We start from the raw sequence: 17,796 nt of genomic DNA on the forward strand, positions 1-17,796 counted from the left end.
TGTAGCCTTCAGGTACAAACTGACCTAATAATTTCAGAGAAGAAAGGGACTACTCATTTGTGATGAAAAAATTCAAGTAGGAGATTGCACGTTATAAACAGGGAAGAGACATACTGAAATCTTACAATGTCACGGCAGCAAGGATGGAATGACAGGTTTTAGGGCATGATACTGCTTATATCAATGTTTGGAACTCTCAGCCCTGGAATATCTGCCTCTCCTTACAAACATCTGTCCTTATTTCTCTACTGAAGAAGAGCTGAAAGGAAATGCTGTAAGGAGTTCCTTGACATTGCAAGAAAATAAAAAATCCAAAACCCAAGCGTATGACCTTGGCACGTACTTCTAAGACAGAAATATATACCTGTCCTCTCTCATGTAAAAAGTGGCAGATGGATACATCCCAAACAAAACATACTAATAGGTATGAAAATCATTATGGGCACAGTTTTTCCTCTAGCATTCTAATTTTATACCACTGTAAACCCATGAACTTTGTGAGGACAGGTTCTAATTTACACCACTGCAAACGAAATCAGAATGAGGAAAAAATACAAGAGAGGGGTCAATGTACACCTGATCCTATAAAGGGCAAGGGAACAGATATATTTTTTTAAAGTATCTACCTGACATTCAAGAAGCAAGAAAGAGAAAAAAACCCTCTAAAGTTAGGCACAACATATCCTTTCAAAGACTGTCAGTCACAAAGCAGGATGAGATTGCTGGGATCAGCAAATTTTTTTGACTTTCCAGCATTTTCAGCATGAGATGAGTACCACCATGACTAATGGGACTTCCCATTAAACATGGCCTAAGGAAAGCAGACATCTCGGAAAACAAATCAGCACTTTATATAAATATATTTATGTCTAAAATTAGATTTACTTTTTTTGTATGAAGCTGACTACAATATACTCACTTATTAGGAATACAGCATAAGAAACGCTACTGTACCTTATTTATTTGTACTTGCAACCTTTTGCTGACTACATACCCAATACTACAGAGAAAAGTGCTATCACAGCAGCTAGGTCAAAACTCAACATTCAAACAGTTTAAGACTTATGGAAAAGAAAAATACAGCAGAATATTTAAAAAAGGCAAAGAAAATATCATGTAACTGCATTTAGAAGTGGTGGCAAATCTCTGCCATCTCAGCTTTGCATTTCTCACCGTGATTATAGTCCTACACTCATCTATCAATCACATCCACTCCGGTTCGTTTTTCCTTACAGAGGAGGCAGGACATATTTCTTCTCTGAACTGCCCTGCCGAGCTAACGTGGCATGAACCCCAGCTTACCCGAGTCTAAGTGCCACGGGTCAGTAGCCGCCGACATTGGTGGGATGGTGAGTGGAGATGCTCCGCAGTTGGATTCCACCAGTTCTCCTTGGATGTGGACGTGAGAGGAGGCGTTGGTCGGTCTCAGCGCTGCTTTGAGTGGAGCAATCTGGTTGAACTGTACTCTCGATAGGCAGCCAGTGAATCCTGGGGTGTTGTATTTATATATATCTTGGTCAATCTTCCCAATTTCTACATGAAATTAAGGGGGGAAAAAAAAAAAAGACAGACTAATCAAAACAATTCACTGCTTTGGAAAGCATGTTTGGTCTGAACATTTGATTCCCAGAGCTCAGTTCCCAAGTCCCTCTCTTATGAGACTGAGAACGTGTCAGACCCTGCCAGGTTTCTTTACATTTCATTACAGATGGAAACCTCCAGGCCCTGATGTGACTCGGTTTCACTGCTATGCTATCATTAAAATGAAAGGCTGGCATGAAGGAGTCATCAGAGAAAAAAAAGGCCAGGAAAAAAGTCCCTCCCCAAGAAGAGGTGACGGCGAAAGAGAAGGTAGAGGGACAGTCATCGCCAGGGTCTCTCCTCCCACCTGAAGCTGCTGCTGCAAGAGGTGCCCCTTCCTTCAACCTGGCCCATTGCCCTCCAGCCACTCACTCGGCCAGGACTACTCCCGTTCACTCCCATCCGCCTCCTGTCTCCTCACCAGGAGACCAAGTGTCCCTTTGCCAGGAGACCACACATCCCTTTGGCCTGAGGTGGAAAACCACCCCTCCTTCCTTCCCCGACATTGGCAAGAGGTGTCAGGAGTCCATCCACCCCTGCGGCAGGCTGAGCAGCAGTGTGGGTGCTCCCGTGCCTCCATCACAGGGCCTGCATCGGCTGAGAGCGTGCTGCGGGTCAGCCATTTTGCACCTCGTCGCTGTGGGCTGAGGTTGGCGGCTGGCACCCATGAGCAGAACACAGGGCTCCGCCACTGCTCTTTACAACAGCCGGCGTCCACCCCAAGCCTGAGGAGCTTTCTCCCTTCTAAAATACCAGCTAAAACGATCCCAAAATGGGAGCCATACAACGCGGCGCATGCCTTTACTGCTCAGGAACCTGCAGGCCGCTCGCGGCTGTTTTATTTCTGCCAGGACTTGTTGCGACAGCCTGAGTCACAACCGAAACAAAACCATCACTCTCTGTCGGCTGGCTGCGTTAGAGGTTATTAACATTTCAAAGCCTCACTGCAGTGTCTAATATAATATTTACATGGCAGTGAGGAATTTGGCTTCCTTTCTTCTATGGTAGCACAACATAAATGAAAATGACAACGTGGCAGCATCATGTTTGTGCTGTACCAGAGAGTATTGCTCCGGAGGCACTGAGAAGCTTCAAAAGGCCTTCCTCTGGGCTGGCAGGGACACGAGTTAGCGTCTGGCCCTTGAAGCCATTGGAAAAAGTCCTACTGAGCTGAGCAAAGAAAGACGGTATCCCAGGGACAGAGAACAGGGAGCAGCCCCACATTGTTCAAAGGCAAGCTTTTTAGATAGACACAATGATAAGGGATGAAGAATGGTGTTTCTGGAGAGAAATGATGTCTATAAATCACAAGATCATGTCATAAAAAAAGAAAGAAAGGAAAACAGAGGTGGGAGAGAGAAGGTTCTCCTGAGAGGTGTGAGAAAAAAAGGCAGAAAGAGTTTTATTGTAAGAGTTTGGGGAAGAGCTGGGAACAAAAGCACATCTGGGTTTGAGTTTTGCTACCAAAAAAATCAAATCAGTTAGTAGAAAATGCACTACAAACCTTTTGCATGAGTCTGTGCTCAGTTCTAATCAAACCAGGATCAATTATATGAGGTCTGGGCTGCTGTCTGGGCTCCTGAAAAACTACCATGATACGTGTCAGTGCTATTCCGAAAAGTATGAAGGTTTTGCATTAGGGATACGTATGAGGAGTTTCAAGGCTACAGATCAGGCAGGGCTTTTCAAGTACACTTTAATTTTTTGGGTTCACACATTAAATGTGAAGTGGGGGAAAACTGGTGGTAACTGGACAAACCTTGAGCATGATTCAAACAACTTACTGGTTTTCACATAGAACTAAGCTGTCTTTGCAACCATATTAGAACAATAAGCATACAACGATTAATTCCCCCCTCGCCAGCATCAGGATACAAAAGGAAGATGCATAATCTGAAAATTACTAGCATTAGATCCTTATGTGATTCACAGTACAGTAATAGATTTGTTCTACCCCCACCTCCCCTCCCGTTTTCCCTTTTCCTTCCTGTTTGAGAACATCTTTCTTTTTCCATTAGTGCTTATCCACCCTGTATCAATATTACAACCACATTTCACAGGCTGTCAGTGAGCAGTGACCGCCACCTGTGACAAAGTGGAAATATGCTCAGAGCTCAGCTAGAGACTAGCTTAAATGCATTAAAGTCGTTGTATTAGTCACGTGGGTCTTCCATCCAGCTCCTTTAAGAAAGTAGCTTGACCAAGCAGTTAGCATCACCTCCTTCAAAAATTTGATAGTAAGTAAAAAAACTCACACATTCACGCACGCTCTCCATAGTTAGTAGACAAACTGTACAAAAGCCAGCGCTCATGCATTTGAATGCTACCTGTAGACCATACCAGTCAGACAAGGCTCCTATCTGACCACAATATTCACTGTCTCTTACTTCAGTAAAATATTCATGGCATATTCAGTGAATAGCTGCAATTTTGAGCAATCCTTATAATCTAAGAAACAACTAGGAGAACGTATTTCTCTCTAAGCACTGTAACCACTGTCGATAACTGTTTAATGATTACCTTTTATTCATATTTTATATATTCTGTGGAATTTCATCCAGCAACGCTAATAGCCTCCCACTCACAATCCTAAATGACAAGAACAAAAATCACGCACACACAAAATCCATGAATATGACTGTGCTACTTTAGCAGCTTCAGCACCATTCTTCTCTAACTCTGTGAATCCTAAGGGATGAATACTAGATCCTGAAAGAATTTCATAAAAAAAAAAAAAAACAAAACAAAAACCCCTAACATGGCACCTTGCTGAAGGCCAGCATTTTTGCTTAAAGCATTCCACAAATGATGGTTGTGCAAGTCACCTCATGCAAATTTACCACCAGCTCGCATCACATCAGTGCTAAAACAAGATGAATCGACTTCTATGACCGTGAACATGTTCCTTCCCGTGCGCGTCCCACGGGACTCAACACACTGATACTCTCTGATGTTAGGCCATTATACTTTGCTTCCCTGTGTGTTTGAGCCTGCTATAAACCCATCCCTGGAGAGTGTAATGATTATATAATGAAATATGCCTTTGTTGTCATGACTAAAATTCAATTTTCTCCCTATAACAAAGGAGAGAGAAAAAGAAAAGAACAATCACTTTATTTAAAATAAAGAGAAATGTACACTGCAACTGCTTAGCATTGTTCTAATTGTCACCATATAAGCTAGAGTGAAGTCATACAGTATATAGTGTTATCATTACCTAATAGCAACATTAGTATTATTGCTTTCAGATCTGATGCAGCAATCTTCTGCTGGCACCCTACCCACAAGCATTTCTGTAAAGAAAGGCTTCCAAAAATACCACTTAAAGACCTTTTTTAACTTCAGCTGGTTTTAACCATTTGCTCCCTTGACCATATAACCTGCTGATTTGAGGTGAAGACCATCATCACAAGACAGAGACCATTCAGGTGAACCCATTCTAGCACAGATGCACTGCAGTATACAAATCCTCAACATTCACGCAATAATGATGCAACTGCCTACCCAGATTACTTAACATTTTAAAAACATCTATAGTTACTGAACAGTATACTAAGAACCTCACAGATGTTGCCCCATGTCTTGTGTGTTATCATTCACTAAAGATATACTGAACATCAATTACTTGTTATTTATGTTTCGTTATTTCTTTAACGGTAAAAAAATAAACGAATTTAATACTCAGTTACTTGTTTTGATTTCCCATATCTGTGGCAGAAACATGCCACATAGTGATGAAAATAGTACTATTTCTCCATTGAAAATTATGTGCTACTACTGGAGAAGCTCTTTTCCACCTAGGTGAAAAGATGTGAAGAACATCTATTTTCGAGCATGCATATGACACAAGGCACCATGAATGAGCACACAACAAGTTTAAATTCATTATTCTATGGATTTAGAGGAAAACAAGCCAAAATAAATTGTATAGAGGAAAAAATTGTGTCTGGACCTGTGTATATGTAGCACGTATCAATACTGATCAGTGTAATTAGGTTATCTGTTTTTTAAGACTTTTTGCCCTTACTACACTACCTGTAGATGCAGAGTCAGGGCTCCTGCCTAGGCACTGTTACAAGAAAAACAAACAATTTGGTTCAGATTATTATCAAAGTTGACCTAGTTAGCATGCATCTGATGAGCTACTTGTAGAAGCAGACACATTGCCAAATACAGTTTTTATCCAGTTTTTATCTGCTGTCTCTCTCCCTTCTCTACTTTCCATATCTACCAGTAAAAGATTTATAGAGTAGCTCAAAGGGCCATAGCACTTCTAATAGCACAAAAGGTTATAGCACTGCTGGAGAGGTCCAGCTCCGCTTAATTCTACCGTTTATTTTTTATACATTCTTGTAGCATCACTTAGAAAGACCAGAGAAAAACGACAGCCTGATTTAGCAGAAAAAAAGAAGTGGTGTCGGGTCCCACAGCCCCGAGCAGGTTTTTGATAGATGAAACAGAAATGCTTTCTATTTATGTAATCCTCCCCGTGTGAGGATCCTAGAATGATTCGCAAGTACACAAGGCTCTGCAGCACAAAGCTATACAACCCAGCACAGCACTGTGCCATCATGCCACACAGGAAAGATGGCCTCGGACTGTGTCACACTGACCTCGGAAAGAGGGAGAGGGGAGCGAGTCAGCCGTGAGGGAAGAGAGAAACATTCCCACCGCAAATCTTCGTAAACCTACAAAAACTGTTTTTATTAAACATACGTGCTGAATATCTTTGCTGAATATCTTTTCTATTCTAGCTGATCTGTACATTTTTTTTTTTCTTTATAGGACTCTGAAATGCAGATCGATACGGAAAGTCATAATAAATTCTGAACCTTGCATAGTGTTCAATAATACAGAGAGGATCAAGGCATTTATATATTGTGAATTATGTTCCATTAGGAAGGAAATGTAACGGAACTTGAAGTACCGTTTGTAGGTACACACAACAATGTATGTAATAAATATCCTGTTATGAATTCCCTTGGAATTTTCCAGCGATGCCCTTCAAAGCAGAAATAATGCATAGCTACGGGTACTTCTAGCACAGCAAGGCTCTCAGTAAATGCTATAGCCATCTAGCTCTTCTTTCTTCTTTGATAGTGGGACAGCTCTGCCCGAAGTAGCACACAGCAGCACTAGCAGGGAGAAGAAACGGACTATATACTGGAGTGATTTTGGTTGTGACAGAAGATGCCTTTTAAACAAAGGAAAGTCTTAGCAGCACAACCAAAGCCCTTTCAGTTCAACGTACTAAAGACCATTTCTTACCCAATTTACACAAGACATCATTTGAGTTTTGCTTTGAATACGGTGAAAAATCCAGCTGTTTGGATTTAGGACAATGACCTATTTATATATGCCCATTTATGTCCAGAAATACAACAGCTTAATGATTCTGGATAGTAGCCATATCAGTAGAGGGAGAAGTCCAGCTTTGCCACAGGGCGGTATTTCTGGCTGAACCACCAGGATGCTCTGCTACTTCACTTAAGATTAAGCATCCACTCAGTGGGTAGACAGAAGGTAATCCGTTATAAATCTCTATAACCCTTCAGCTAGCTGTACTAAATTGAGCCTAAATTATCTCTATATAGTATTTTAATAGACTGCGCAGGTGAATCCACCGATTCAATTAAATGAACCACTAATTGCTTTTGGGTCAACCTTAGCGATAGATTTTCTCTTCGAAATAAAGCACCACGTGCTCTCTTGTCCCCTGTACTCGGAAAGGTATCTTGTTACATTACCCGCTGCTCAAAGATCAGCCCAATCGGCATCTTAAGCATCTCTGTGTTGCTGCGTCAGGCTCCACATAATAGAAAGCAGTTTAAACTCCGCTGAAAGCAAGCTATTGATTTCAAGAAGTCACAGTCCTCTGAGATTACTAAAGCACTTTCTCTTATTTGCAGCATTTGGTGCCTAGATGGAGCAGTTCAATGCAACTTCGAACCCTAACACATGCCGATACTTCAGGACTGGCGTGGTGTAAAAAAACCGAAAGAATAAATAAATTAGCTTGAATCACATACAGTACACGGTCATAGGGAGAACCTATTTGGGTGGTATATACCTGCTAGACCAAAGCCACAGAGCCAAAACATCCATGTCAGGAGCAACTACCATACAGCCAAAAGGAGGGTAATAACAGACAAAGGGAAAATTATGTTCTGACTCATTGCCTGGGTCTTCTGATGAACATCCTACAGCATGAAGATCATGTACCTGTTTGCTTACTGGCTGTTTATATCTTCTCTGTCCTAAGATCAGCAATTTCTATAAAAAAGCATATTAATACACTTAACTGTGTAGATACCACGTATGATATCAGATATGCTAAACACCTGCAGTACAAAGTAAAGAAGCCAAACTCCCAGAACGATGTTTAATAAACTGTAGTTAACGTAAAACCGCAAAACACATGCGGGCGCTGAACTAAGCTACTGTAAATACTTTCCAGGGCCCTCAAACCTCCCTGGCTTTTAATTTCAATCACTGAATTAAAATTCAGTAAGTGGTACAAACTGAGTATAAAACAACAGGAACTTTATTTCGTCCATTACTCAAAACTGTGCTAGTGCACATTGCTCTCTGGACACTCGTGTCAGTGGAACAAGATGCTCGCTTATGAAGAACTTGTTACGGGGGTGCTGGGGGCAGCGAAGGGGCGAGTGGCTGCTGAGAACAGGGACTTGAGCTTCACAAGGACCCAAGTGCAAATGACTATCGATTCCTCTTTATGCGAAAGTTGAAATCCCACATAGCAGACGCGCTTTTTCAGTCCACAGGTCTGCAAGGGCCAGGTAGTATCTGGATGCCTCCCCACATATCCCTTTCCCGTCATGCTAATATGCTTACGGTGCCCAGGGGCCTGAGGGGATGGAGTAAATGTGGCGAGGAGCTGTGGGGTGGCCTCCAGCCCCCATGGGGCTGGGACGGCCACCCTGTCACTCCCTCTTCTGGCACATGTTGTGAGACACTCACTGTCCCCTTTGCCCTGGACCCCTGAACAGATCCCGAAGTCAGATCCCTTCAGACACGTCTAAACCTGACTGCTTTCCAGAGCCTTCAGGTACTGCCCACAGTATGGCCCTATCGTGTGTTGTGGTCCTTCTGTGGCTATTTTAACCTTTTCTTTGTAAAGTCATGTTACTTACTGTAATTTTTATGGTTTTCTTTTATAAGAAATTATAGCTTGTATGGAATAATTTTGTTTAGACAGTTTATGTCTAGGCTGACAAACTCACTGACCACCCACTGAAATATGGCGAAGATGCTATTTGTGGTGTATGAAGCACTGTGCCAGAAACCAAAGGAAATAACATTAACCCAGCAGCGCCAACCGATAGCGTTGCACAGCAAACACACGGTGCTTTCATTTGCTGTCTGACACTTAAGAAATGGCCTTATCCACGGTGCAAGCAAGAGAAAAATTACTTATGAAGACCGTAACAGCCCAGTGCATGTTTCAGTTGCAGCAGCAGCTTTATCAGTGTTGCTGAAACAAAGGCCATTTCTTTATGAAACATTTCTGATACTTTCCGCACAAGCTGGAAATGATTGAATCAAGTGAAAAATACACAGGATTGGAGAACCTGAGCCGGCCTGGAAGCTGCGCCGCGGGCCTGGAGCGCTTCCAAAACCCAGCCCCTGGCAGAGGAGTTACGGCTTTTGGGTCATGCTGTAATGGAGACAGTAAATCATTGATGTGAAATGTACTCCTATCAGAGTCCCATTATAGCAGAAATAATAAAGACTAGTGCTGGACTGCAGCTCCTCAGTCAAAAAAAGGGCCTGTGAAGAATGCTATGAAATGGAGATGTTATTTGACAGCAGCCTGGTTTCACATTGCCACAAACGAGGAGGGTTTGAGAACAGTAAGCTAAGGTATTTTTCTGCTTTTCTGTACTGATGGTATAGTTATTTAATGTTTCAAGATTTCATACCGGATGTATGATTTCCTGGAATTTTCCATTTTAAAATTTCACATGTAGCCAACAACAGTTATTCATAAATTCACACTGCCTTTTAATGTAAAGGGGATTAACTGATGCTGCAAGGTTCTTAGAAATTGCCTTGTAAGAACCCACAAAACTAAGGCCAACTGTAAAAGTGAACATCACTCTTTCAAGGAAACAAGTATTATTCTTCACATTTTGCTATTGACTCGCTCTATAACCTTGAGTCAGTCACTTCAGAAACTCACACCTAACTCTTCCCCTGCCGCTTAGGAGGACATAGAGAATGCCCCCTGCCCTCTACTTGGGATGTGTCTCACTTGAGATGTTTTGAGATCTAAATAAAAAAGGTATGGGCATTTCTTTTAAATGAGAAAATAAAATGAAAGTGTTTTTTTAAACATCCCAAAAACTTCTCATGACTTTGGAAAGGTCAATAATGGAAGAACAGATCATATGGCACATTTCCATTGATAAAAAAGAAAGCTCTCCCCAGGGTAGTGGAACAATGCAAAATCAGAGCAAAAGAGAAGAAACACCAAGCTTCTAGAGACCCTTCTGATGCCAAGGAATGATGCCTAACATGCAGACATCAACTGGAAGTCTTGATTTTGGCAGAAGTCTCCAAAAGTTCCCACTGAAGAGTAGCCCCCGAGAAGCGTTCGCCTGAGGGCAGAACCTCAATGGGAGTGAACAGCCAGCTATGTGCTAGTGGGACCAAAACCCCCATGGGTTTGGGGGAAGAGCGACCTCACCATGTGTTACCCTTTACAACCAACTGTGAGCGGTAATACAGTCATTTCATAAACTTCTGTAGCATTTTATTTCACCACCAGGTGTTTCATCCACAACAAAGAATTAAATGTTTCATCTACTTTTTGTCCGCAGGCAGGCTCTAACAGAGTGAGAGGAAGCAGATGATAGGGGAGGAGAAGAAATTATACAGCTGAAATTTCTTTTTTTTTTTTTTTTTAAAAACCCAACCCACAAATCTAAACGAATGACCAAATAACTGAGTAATTGTATCATCATAGATATCACTATGAAAAAGCAGAAGTTTTTATTACAGACAAAACATCCTCAGAATCGGCTGGGGCAGTGTATTTCAGCAGGATTTACATGCCCATTCTAATTTATGCTCCCGATAAATAACCTTCACAGCACCTTTCATAACTCTTAGAGAAGGAGATGTAAAATAGACAGAGGTAGCATTACTATGCAAAACAGAGACGCAGTTTCATTCATATGGTTTGCCTAAATTTGCTTTTATGTCTTATGGAGGCTGGCTGCAACATAACTCAGCAAATGCTTCTCAGGATGGAAAATAAATACATAAATGATCAAATAAGACTCTTGCAGCCTGTAGTCAAACGTAATGTGTCTTGGCCAAACTCCAATGCATTTAGTTATTGTGCTTTTGTTAAAACTATATTAATCTGATTATTACTTTGTGGTTTAATGGCTACCCTTCTATGATTATTTGCAACTGCCCTTATACTACACTTTGTTCTACATCACCAGCCTCAAATACCTTAATAAAACTGCAGTCTCATCAAAGAGTGGGTAGGCTGAAATTCCCTCTCTTGCCTCCCTCCTTCCTTGCTTATCTTACTCTCTTGGACGTGGTGAAAAAGCTAGCACAACCATTTGAAGAAGATTCATGGTATGAAGCTGAAACTGGGAAATGAATTTTCAGTAATATGTCAGTTTTATTCATATACCGTGTATGCCTCATACTAAACTTCAGCATTCTTAAAAGTTTTGTTTGGTTAGGCTTTTTTATTATGAAGGTAAGGATCTGCAATCTGTTTGTTAAGAAACCACTTTTAGGGATGTTAGTATCACAAAGATAAAACTTCTTCATCAGTCCCACATAATTTTTCTTATTTATTTAATTTAAAAGCAAGCCATGGGTATTGCGCCTACAATGTCGGATTTCAATGCAACGTGATATATAAATAAAAGTTTTTTGGGAACTGGCATTTTTCAGAAGATATGTACACTGGCACATTCTGAACAAGCAATGACATTTCCAAGCAGTGGCAATTTTAATTCAGTTATTAAAAGCCTGAAAATAGCAAGCAAATGAAAAGCAGAATGCCAGCAAGGATGAGAACGCTGTAACTTAATAGGTCACTTTTCTTCCAACATTTTCATTCTGTTTGCTTTACTTATTCATTTGGAATTTATTTTTTCTTAGATCAAAACATCCACTTTTTGTATAGACAATACCAACCCACATGTAGTACTGAAAAATAGCATTTATTTTAACAATTGGAAAAATACTGTAGGACAGTGCAGGAAAAAAAGAATCAATTTCATCTCTTAGAAGCAATTTCTTTTATGCTTTTTTTTCCAGTATTGTATGCTTCACAATTTGAAGCTGAGCAATTTATATTTGAACGATCTCTACTACTTCTCAAAGTCAATGATGGGGTTGATCCAAGAAATACTAAAGGCTTTTGCTTCTTTTCTTTGTTACAAGTATGCACATGTGGAATACTCTTTTGTATTTCCTCTGCTGGAACATGCTTATGTGCAATAAATTCACTCCTGAAATGTATTGCTATTAGATGCACAATGTCAAATTATCATACAAATTTAACAGCCACTTTAGATAGACTGACTTATCTAGTTCATTGTTCTCTCTTCAAAAAAAAGGTGACTGATCACAGATGATTCAAAAATAGTGTAACAGCATGGAGTGTGTAAAACGATCCTCTCCCAGAATACCTTTTCAGCTTCCCATAAACATGGGCTTTCATCCTTTCTGAGATGAAGTTTGCATCTTGCCTTTTATTTTTAGCTACTGGCAGAACTGTCTCCCGTGAATGTGTCCAACCTTTTCGGAAACCATTAACGCTTCTGGCCTCCACAGCATCCCACGCCAGTGAGTTCCAGTGCTGAACCACTCACTCTGGGACAACCAACCTCCTGCAGCCCATTTTATTGCCTGGCAAGGTAACTGAGTGTCTCAACTTCTCCTGTTGTGGAAAGCACTGCACACCGCCGCTCTTACAGAATGGCACTGTATCAAAATTCAGGTAGACCAACCACATCACCTAAAATGAGTGTTCTCACTCTTTGGTTTAAAAGAAGCCTTCATGCATTTCAGACAGAGTGGCAGAGCCAGTGGAAACCATGATTCTATAATGAATGAAACGTAAACTCATTACACCATGATGTGGAAACCAAAAACGCTCCCTCATTCAACAAATGCAGTGGGAATGAAAGAAATAGGTGTGGTTTGACGCCAGTGAACAAATTTCTCTCCATGAGAAACAGTAAGGAAGCACACTTCTTCTTCCAGCCCTGCCAATCTCAGGTTTAATTCAGAGCTTAACCAGACCTTTACTGCTTTTCAGATCAGATGCAGAATATTATATGCCAGGCATCCTCAGTGTGCATATTTTTGCTATTTCTATGATTTGCTCATCAACAGTCTTATTCAGTAGGTCATGATAACAGATATTTTGACAAAAAGACACAGAGCTGGGTGTGTGGAGGGATGATGGAAGAACAGGTCCAGGCAACATGCACTGACTACCTCTGCACCTCATTAGATGGTGTAAACTGAACTCTTCCAGCTGACCTGAATCAAACTGTGCACCACCAACATGCCTTAGCATTATCATTATTACACCCAGGGATGGTACAATGTTCTGGAGTAGAGTCTAAGGGCACAATGCCATTTGCAGTGTAATGGCTTTGTTAACAAACTGCAGCAAGTGCTCCCATCCAAATACTGAAACCGAGCTTCGGGTGTTTCTAATCTCAAACCTAATGGATTTCTTTGGAGGGACAGGGAAACCTCTGATCAAGCTGCAATAAAAATAAATACAAAAAGGATTAGAATTACAGCATCTCGTTATGCTTGCTGTAACACAGAGGTACATTGAAACAATACATTAAGTTAGTTCAAGATGCTATACTGACAAGAAACACTGTCATTTGCCTTTTTTTTTTTCTTAAATCTTATACTAAACAGTGTCACATCAGCTACATCAGGAAGCAGACATGTCTAACAGAACTGCTTATCAACTTGCTTCTTTTACAACCAGTTCGTATAAAAAGGAGCAAAAACTTACAGGTGGGTCGCAGCATCGGCGTCACAAGATGATCTACATCAGATTGCCCTTCTCCGTCCCTTTGAGCCGCCCCCCCCTATTCCACCCCAGCTCACCGATTCGACTGAACCCCAGGCAGAGAGAAAGCCTGTTAAGACAAGGTCGGGAAACCCCAAACACCAGGCGGGCGTCCCGGATGCCTGGCAGCACGCATCGCAGCTTTGTTCTGGCAGAAGACCCTACGGTCACCGATTTCGCCAGCGGCGTCTCGCTTGCAGGGGCCGGGCAGCGCTGCTCCCCCCGCCCCGAGCCTGCCGGCGGCAGCAGGAGCAGGCGGGCTCCGGGCGACCCGGCACACGCCACGGAGACCTCGACCCTCCCGCCTCCAGGCTGAGAACCGGCGCCAGCTCATCACACGAGTGCCCCAAGCCCCGCGTGGGGTGCCCCAGCAGCAGCAGCCCCGCGGGCCGCTGTGTCCCCCGCCTCGCAGAGCAAGCCTCCCCCCGTCTCCCTTCGCCCCCGCAGGCTACCTGCCGTCTTCCCGGCCCTGCCCGGCCGGGAGCCGCGGGGCAGCGGCGGTGCCCCGGGCACGGCGGAGCTGCGGTGGGGAGCGGGCGGAAAACGCGGAGCGGAGCGAAGCGGAGCCTCCCCCCCCGACCTGCCTGCTGCGGGAGCGCCGCGCCGGGCGGAGCGGAGGCGGGAATACACGGACTGGATCCGGCGTGGGAGTGGGCGGGGGGAGCGGCGGGGAGCGGGGCAGCCGGTGGCGGCGGCTGGTTTCCAGCCTCCCGGCTGGGGTCTGCCCCCTTCGGCGGCGCCGCTGCGGGGAGGTGCCGGGCGACAAGCGGAGCCCCGTCACGCTGCTGGGGCAAAGTCCGCCGTGACAGCCGCAAGCTGCCCGCAGCCCCCAGAGGGATGGGAAAGGCTCAGGTCCGGCTCGGCCGCCCCATTGGCCTTTCTCTCACCAGAACCGGGTTTGGGGTTTTTTTTTTCTCTTTTTCTTTTTTTGTTTGTTTGTTTGTTTTTGTTTTTTCTTTTTTAGCACTAAAGGGGAATTAAAGGTTTGAAATCGTCTTTGTAGAAGGCACTCCTCAGCATCAAGAGCCGGTGCTGCCTTTTTTTTTTTTTTTTTTAAAAGCTGAAGGTTATTCTGGTATTTGATGAGCTTTGAAAGGTACAGCTCAAATACTTTAGCTTTTAATTTACTCGCATACAAGGGCGAGGAAAGGCAAATAAGAATCTGCACAGAATGATTTTTAAAAGTTAAAATTACTGAGACAACTTCACTTGCTTGATTTTAAGATGAAAGAACAAAGACAGCAGCCTGCCTACAGGGCACTGGAACAAACCAGGGTTAAAATAGCCAACTACCACCACGATATCCATCTATTAATACAGAAATCAGGAGACCACCTCTTCCTTCTCTCCCCTCCTCAGACTGACGAGTACCCCCTGCCTCTCTCCTCCTCTTCCAGCTGCACCACCACCTTCCTCCCCTCCTCCCTGCTCCATCCCCCATGCTGCCAAAGGGAGAGAGGGTGCTGGAGAGGAGGGGAGGAGGACAGGAGGAGCAGATACAATTTGGGGATTGACATAAACCCTGAAGACTTCAACGATAAGTTTGGCTGCAGCTTGTGTGGGATGGGTGGCTTTGGCCATTGCTATCCGCCGCTCATCTCGACCCTACCGACGCTTTGTATCGGCACCAGCGTGGATGCGGTTGCTGCACGGCTTTGGAGGAAGGAGGCTGGCAGCACTGACTCAGACCAAAAGTATCACTGCAGCCAACAAAGTGCCCTGGCCAGGGGACAGATCATTATATGGGCCTGCTCTCAGCTTCTTCTCCAGCGAGAAGCCAGAAGCAAGGGAGTAAAGCCAAAAAAAAATCAGCGCTTTACTAGAAGTGTGCCATAATGGGAATAATTGATCGAGGAGGAACGAGGATAAAGGAAACGTAGGACCACAGCCTCAGATCACAAGACCTATAAGCTGTCGCTCCAGAAGTCAAACAAGATAATGGTACTCATCAGCGGGACACTGAAGATCTTTATTTGGCTACTGTGGTATTGCATTTAGCCACATCAATTCAACTCACAATTTCAGTGTCCTGCCCTTGTGCTGGGGGTGGGGGGGTGAGGGCAGAACAGCCAAACTTTCACAAGGTCACGGCTGAATCATTCAGCTCTTACTGCTAGAGAAACAGCCACCTCTGCAACACCTCAGGATATTTTTTAGATATGTTCCAGAAGAAAAGCAGTAGTTTCTCCTCTGCATGTTTTCAGAGAAGCAGTACTGGATTCCTCCCAGTAAAGGGTTTTTTTTTTGTTCTGTCTTTTTTTTTTGTGTTAAAAGGAGACCACTCATTGGAAACACAGTTTAAAGTGTGAATTATAATTTGGGGGGTGGTGGTACTGTAAGTGTTTGCACTTTTGTAAAAGTTCCCTCTTGAATTTAATCTGTTCCCCTCCCCTCTTCTTTGTGCTGTATCAGTAAGGATCTGTATCTTGTGGAGTGTTTGCCATAGCATTTCATTAACACCACCGCATGCACCAGCAGGTGCTTTCCTCGCTGAATCACCATAAAATGATCATATATTTAAAATTCTGAGATGCTCACCTCTTGGCTAGAAACTCATCATGGCTGATCTTTTCTGAGAGAAAACAGCAGCAGCAGTAAATACTTGACTGGAGGGCTTTTTCCTATTTGGATTTATTATACAAGAATGCAAAATCGAGGACTTTCTTGAACAAAGCTGACATTGACAGTACACACAATCTATGTATTTCTGAGGAGGTTGCAATTTGAGGCCTGTAAACCAGCTGCCGTCATAATTTTTGCTGCGGTTTATCTTTTATCTTTGGTTGTTCTGAAGCAAGTCAGCTTTGATGTAATAAAACTGGGTCCTGTTCTGCACAGGCACGCAACGTCCTGCTCTGTTGGAGCACTCGACATACAAAACTCACAGAGAGCTTCTTTGGTCCCCACAAGTAACGCATGAACCCGCTCATTTTTATAATGAAAAAATAAGTAGTAAATGAGGACTCTCTAACTGGTGGATGGTTGGTGGTAATAATTCTAGGAGAGACAATATGCAATCTGCGGAAGCAGCTGTTCAACCACAGGTAGTGAAGGCACTCAGAGTTTGAGAGAGAGCTGAAAGGTCTCTCAGCGTGGCAATCTCCAATTTAAGAGATACTCAGGCTACATTTAAATGAGTTGGCCCAAATACCGCAAGCAGTTTAGCTGCAGACAAACAAAGCTCTGTGCAGGGTATTTATTTCACCTCTTGGAAATATAAAATAATAATTTAGTAGAGAAAGACCCTGCCAGAATCAATTTTTAATTGCCTGTACTCACAAGCTCAGAATCTGAGATATAAACAAAGGGAATGGAAAATTCTCACTTATAATTACATTCTTGAGAGACAATTTGCTTGACAGGAATGTTAATTTCTGGCTACAGGATGCTGGGATAGGCGGTGAGGAAGAGAAATCCACTGCTGGATTTCTGCTGGTGAATAACTCAAACCAACATGATCTGAAATGTAGGTGTTCCAACATGTATGCTAATGAAGTCCATGAAAAGGGGATGACAGGCATGTCTGCTATGTGTGGAAAAAATCCACTCATTCTCGTTTCCTAGGGACTTCCAATTCGGGATGCTTGTGCTGGGATCCCGTGCAGCCAGTAGTAAAGCATCATTAGATTATTGAATTATTTTTTTTTTCCCCCTAAAAATTTTACCGACTACGACATAAGGTAATTAGTTTGGACTTCATTATGATGGATAAAGATGACTTAATCACTGGACTGGAAGATGGTGGTTGCCTAGGGACCAGCAATCATAACCTGATTATGTTCAATATGTGATGTATGTGCTTTAAAAAGCATAACTGGCCAACGCCGAGGCAAATAACGAATGGCAGTGAGAGGGAGGAGAGATGGGAAGAAATCCGTGGATGGAAGTGGATGTTTAAGAATACCTTGTATCTCAAAAAGCAAGGTTACACGCTTTTAAGGCTTTATGATTGTATCATGAAGACGTGACAGTTCCTTTTAATCAGAAAAAGACATCAAATAGAATCTAAACCATACATGCTTATTTGGATCGATACAGTAGTGTCCTCTAAGAACTCCTGGGTGTAAATTGAAGAGATTACTGTCCCTACAGCATTTGATAGACCTTTAAGCACT

At 42.9% G+C, this 17,796-nt stretch overlaps 1 protein-coding gene across 1 annotated transcript in view; it reads right to left on the minus strand.

Moving 5' to 3' along the window:
* The window catches only part of CNTNAP2 (contactin associated protein 2), a 1,192,916-nt gene that overhangs the window by 16,207 nt on the left and 1,158,913 nt on the right, over nucleotides 1-17,796 (minus strand). The window contains exon 21 of the mRNA XM_054190578.1: nucleotides 1,303-1,533. Coding sequence (XP_054046553.1) covers nucleotides 1,303-1,533 — 231 coding nt within the window. The remainder of the gene's footprint in view (nucleotides 1-1,302; nucleotides 1,534-17,796) is intronic.

The sequence above is a fragment of the Rissa tridactyla genome, chromosome 2, assembly GCF_028500815.1.
Source record: "Rissa tridactyla isolate bRisTri1 chromosome 2, bRisTri1.patW.cur.20221130, whole genome shotgun sequence".
Classification (NCBI taxonomy): Eukaryota; Metazoa; Chordata; class Aves; order Charadriiformes; family Laridae; genus Rissa; species Rissa tridactyla.